Below are 4,887 nucleotides of genomic sequence, written 5' to 3'. Positions count from 1 at the left end.
AAAACACACGCCATTGCTTTTTCCATTATTACAAACTCGGGTTTCACAACTGTCTTTGGCATAAACCACGTTATCTTCCAAAACCACTCTTTTACACACAAAAATTTCTCAAACCCAATTTCAAGCATTTAAATATTTCAAGTTTTCACTCTTAAATAACTCAAGTTTACCTCAAAGTAAAGTCATTCGTTAACAAGGTATGTTTTTCTAAATTAATTTCTTCATTTGTTTTTCTTAGAATTTCTTTAAATAAATAGGGTGAAATTTTTAAAAGGGTTGTGTAAAGAAAAATTGTTTAGAAACAAATTTTGTGGTTTTAAAAGTGAATGCATGCATTTCAGAGTTAAATTTCTTAAAGAAAGAAATTTTATAAGCACCATTAATTTGGGGAATGACTTGTAATTTGAGTGCCATATGTAAGAATAATGCGAGCTTCTGTTAAAAATTCTTTCTCCATATTTTCTCTTTCAATGTTTTTTTGAACAATATTTTCTCTTTCAATGTTACTAGGTAATTTGAAATGATTCGATGCATTCAAGAAACAATAGAAGATGCCTTAAGCCTGAATCATACATACTGTGTATTTGATTAATTTACAAGGTCTGTGCAAATTCTCTAGGCGACTTTAGCTCGCCTTGAAATTTAAAAAGAAATAGGAAATAAGATTGTAGTTTTTAAAATACCTTTGGCTACTGACTATTGTATTAGTTGTTTGATTGTCTTTGTATATGAGGCAAAATAATTGAAGGTTAAGAGGAAAAATTTGATTACATTAGTTTCGATTAAGAACTGTGAATGAAAGAGGATAAAATAGAACTAAAAACTCACCCTTCACCGAGTAAAATTACATAAAGCTTTAAGTATTTATTTTGTTTCAATTACGGTATGTTGTTTATCTGCTCATAGATTTATTTTCTTGAACAATTTCATGCAATGTTTAGTTATTTGTGTTATGTTTATTTATGTTATGGTTATGATACTTTCAATTGAAACACAAGTTTGGGTTGTGTGAACAAGTTTATTTTATATCAATGGTGTTTTCAAGTTTTTTTTATTGAATGCTTCAAAGATGCAAAATCTTTGAGTATCAAGGTTTCAGCGGAATCATTGAAAAATTCATAGTAATGATAACAACTTTTTGATGATGGCATTGCCAATGTACATGTTTATAGCTATTCTAGAACATCTGCATGAATTTGAAACTGTTACTTTATGTAAATTAGTTTCATCAATTTCACCTCAATAGCTTGTTCATCTTTGAATCAATTAGGTTTGGCCTAAATATGAGGAAGCTTTCCACAATTACTATATGAATGTAGACCAAGAATTGTTGGTTTAACTCAGTAACTGTACAAAATATTGTCTTGTTTGGAAGCATAGAAATGATAAAGGTAATTTTTGAAATTGAGCATAAACACTTGACTAAATATATTCTACCCATTGAGATAGCGAGTATTTGTTAACCCCTATGGTCCAAATGATAAAATCTACAATAATTATTAATATCTAAATTATTTAAGTGATCCAAAATTCGACCTGTAAATCTGTCTTGACTTTCCAAGTTCAGTTCAGTCTTGATCAATTAGTCGGTTTGGCAGACTTTCTCTTCTCGCTTTCGGTTTTTGGAGGAGATTCATGGAGTATAAATTGAATCACTCCTAGCTTTGAACGAAATTTTCTATTCGATGGTATATGTGTAGAATACTGCAAAAACAATATGAAATATATTAGTTGATACAAAATGTCAAATTTACTGTATATATGATATTTAATTTGCAACAAGTGTAGCATATGTTAATTTGTCGCAGTTTATATATAGTGAAAATTAAATAAAACTAATTTATTGTTTTTGCTAATAATATTTCTAGTCATATCTTACAACATCTTGCACTCGATTATTATCTCGTTTGCTGATTTCCATAGTCCAGTTATTTGCTCTGTCAGCCACGAAAAATCTCCTAGATTCAAGTGGAGTAATTTTCCCATCCTTTTCTTCATCATGACCTTTTGGAAGGGTTGACAGTATCTGTTGCAAAATAAGAAAAAGAAAATGAAAAATCATTATTTATTAAGGAACAAAGTCCATTTTTTTCAACTTCTTTTGTAAAACTATCTTTTCATGAATAAATAATGACTTTATGAAGTTTTCATCTCTTTGTTACAAAATCTATAGAAAAAGGGAAACTTGCAAATAATCTAAAAATTGCTTCAAATGAAAAGTTGTTTTAGAGACCTTTTCTTGAAAATAGTTATCTGTAACGTTTTTTTTAAATGATTTTTATTTTGGTAAACAAACACAACAATTTCTATCTTTAAAAAAAGCAAAAATTATTCTTTAAATTACCGGGATTCAAAATCGCATATTTTAATAATCTATAACAAATGGGTTGGGGTAGTTTTATTCAAAAAAAAAAAAGGGTTGGGGTAGGAGATATAATACATGGGTACTTGAACAGTTACAAAAGGAATCAACACTCCAGAAAAAATACAGACAAGACAAAAAAAGAATTAGGAAACACTAACAAAGAGGCCTAAGAGACAAGAAGAAAACACACACTACAAGGGAAACCTCTAAACCAAATGAAGAAGGAACAAAAAATGATAAACCAATGTCTGGAAAAAAGGTAGTACATCACTATAACAAAAACAAGTGGGGTCATTGTATGATGCTTACCCTTTCAATGTCATCGGTCTCTTTAGGATCATAACAACAAGGAGGTAGCTCAAATGAACATGAAATTGGTCCGAACCTGATGTTTTTAATCTTTCTTCCTCTTTTCTTTTCCTCCACCTGTATAAGTTATACCACCACATAGTATAATTTTAGAGAAAAAGGTTAAACACTAAACATAATATAATCCACACACCCAAAAATGAAAACCACGGAGGAAATTCTAGATTTTTAGCGTGAATGGGTTAAGCACAAAACATATTAAAATCCACACAGCAAAAAATTAATACCACAAGAGAAATTGTAGATTTTGGGCAAGTATTTACTTTATTTGTACCACCCTCCTCAAATACAGCATATGTGGAAGGATGCTCAAGATCTTTACCCACTTCTATCGATTTCAGTTCATTGACATATAACTGATATCAGAGAAAAAAAATGAAATGTTAATTATTCGACACTCTATCCAAAATAAAATATAAGAAGAAAATGATTAAAAAATACAAATCTGTTTGGTCTTAATTTGGGATCAAATACATTTGAGTCTTGTAACTTTTTTGTTTATATTTAATTTAAGAGGGAGTAGTATCTTAGTAATATAAACTAGGCTGAAAAATGAGAGTGATCACTTACATCATATTCCTTGTTGAGGTAATCCTCAATTTGCTCACGGATCGTCTTAGAATTAAGAGGTACCACTGCCCAAGCTTGTTTCTCCACATTAAATGTAGCCCCTAGCCGCTCAAAGATCTCTTTATAATCCATTGTTGCTACGCTTACCAGGAATAAGGAAAAGGTATGAATGAAGAACCTTTAAAAAAAAGTATTAATGCAGAACACTAATTGTTAGTACATTCAGATGTGTCCGGGTGTATTTTTTGAAGAAGATGAGTCTGGTTGTATTTTTTTTTTTTGAAAGAAGAGCCTGGTTGTATATATAGGGGAGAAAATAATAGCGCTATATGATATATTTATTGTGGTCAAAGATATATAATATTTTGGTCAAAAATTCTAAAACAAATTAATACAATTTTATTAAAGCTATTAAATCAATGAAATAAATATTTTTCTTTTAATTTCAATAAATTAATGCTGCCTTTAAAAAATAATACATTCTTATTAGATATTGCCCAATCACAATTAAAAATAATATCATTCAAACCATGTGCTTCTCATGCAAGAAGGGTTGGTGTCATCTCATGCAATTAGACAAATGTATCAAATTCAAGATATTAATGTGTTACTTAAGCTTGGAGCAATATTTGAGTTTTGACAATTTATTTTGACCAGTATCATTCAAAACCAACCATTATTTGTGTCTTTTTTCAAAAAAAATTTAGTGATTCATATATCCTTTTTCGTTCTAAACACGAATCCGGCCTCGGTTTTTCAAGAAGATGAGAGATGAAGTGTAGATCTAACTTTAAACTTTTGAATTTTTTTGAAATCAAAACTTCACAAAACTCAAAGATCTAAAGCTCTACACAAGAGTAAGCACGAAATACTACCTTTAATCCTTGAGAAAACGGTTTGACTTGCTCGGATCTACGAAAAACTTCAAGAAAAAATCGGCTCTTCCTCCTCCTCCTTGAAAAAAACCGCCGCGGCCTTCTTGTGTGAACCGATTCCGGTTCGGTCTAGGCCAAAACCGGTTCGGTTTTGGTGTTAAAGGGGGGCTCCGGTTCGGTTTTATGATTTTTTGAGTTCTTGAGTATATTACTTGTGTGTATTTGTGATGATTTTTGGTTTGGAGGTTTAAGAGAAAATTGTTATGATGCTCTTGATGTTCATCATAATTTTTGATGATTTTTTGTGGTTTGATTTGGAAAGAGAAGAGAGAGAAAGTTTTTGGTGTTTGTGATGTGACTATGAATAGTGACTTCTGACGCGGCTACAGTGATTTCTGACTGACTCTGACTCAATGACAGTCTTTAAATACTAAAAAAATTAGGGTTTTCCTCTGACGCGGACAAAAGACCAAAATGCCCCTAAAGGGTCTCTGATACAAGATGACAACAAGAAACCAAGACTTGGAGGAAAAGTTTTTAAGATGAAACCAATCATAGACTGCCACGTGGACTGGACTTGAACACTAATAATAATCAACACTTAAAAAAAAAAAATAACAATAAGAAGAAAACAAATAAAATAAAATAATTAATAATTATAAAAAATAAAAAAACTAAAATTAAAAAGAAATAAAATAAAAAAAGTGA

The 4,887-nt window shown here is 30.3% G+C and overlaps 1 protein-coding gene across 1 annotated transcript; it reads right to left on the bottom strand.

Annotated features, from left to right (window-relative positions):
* Window positions 1–1,277: 1,277 nt before the first annotated feature.
* Window positions 1,278–4,568, bottom strand: LOC146906973 (uncharacterized). The gene is made up of 6 exons (XM_085727575.1): window positions 4,180–4,568; window positions 3,305–3,441; window positions 2,998–3,090; window positions 2,675–2,791; window positions 1,880–2,026; window positions 1,278–1,704 (listed from the first exon to the last, which is right to left on the bottom strand). The coding sequence occupies exons 2-6, from the start codon at window positions 3,434–3,436 to the stop codon at window positions 1,579–1,581; spliced, it is 615 nt and encodes a 204-aa protein (XP_085583701.1). The 5' UTR covers window positions 3,437–3,441; window positions 4,180–4,568; the 3' UTR covers window positions 1,278–1,578.
* Window positions 4,569–4,887: the final 319 nt, after the last annotated feature.

Source organism: Medicago sativa, chromosome 7 (genome assembly GCF_051527215.1).
Source record: "Medicago sativa cultivar Bolivia chromosome 7, Bolivia_mono, whole genome shotgun sequence".
NCBI lineage: Eukaryota > Viridiplantae > Streptophyta > Magnoliopsida > Fabales > Fabaceae > Medicago > Medicago sativa.
The sequence above is the reverse complement of the archived record's forward strand: the minus strand, read 5'-3'. Positions and strand labels throughout refer to the sequence as shown.

What these genes read in the sequence shown, in the direction of transcription:
- LOC146906973 (XM_085727575.1), bottom strand. Translation starts at nt 3,436, where the DNA reads ATGGATTATAAAGAGATCTTTGAGCGGCTAGGGGCTACATTTAATGTG. An exon ending in ACCTCAACAAGGAATATGAT is followed by an intron (nt 3,091 to 3,304) that starts GTAAGTGATCAC and finishes CTCTGATATCAG; the next exon opens with TTATATGTCAATGAACTGAA. An exon ending in AGGAGGGTGGTACAAATAAA is followed by an intron (nt 2,792 to 2,997) that starts GTAAATACTTGC and finishes TAACTTATACAG; the next exon opens with GTGGAGGAAAAGAAAAGAGG.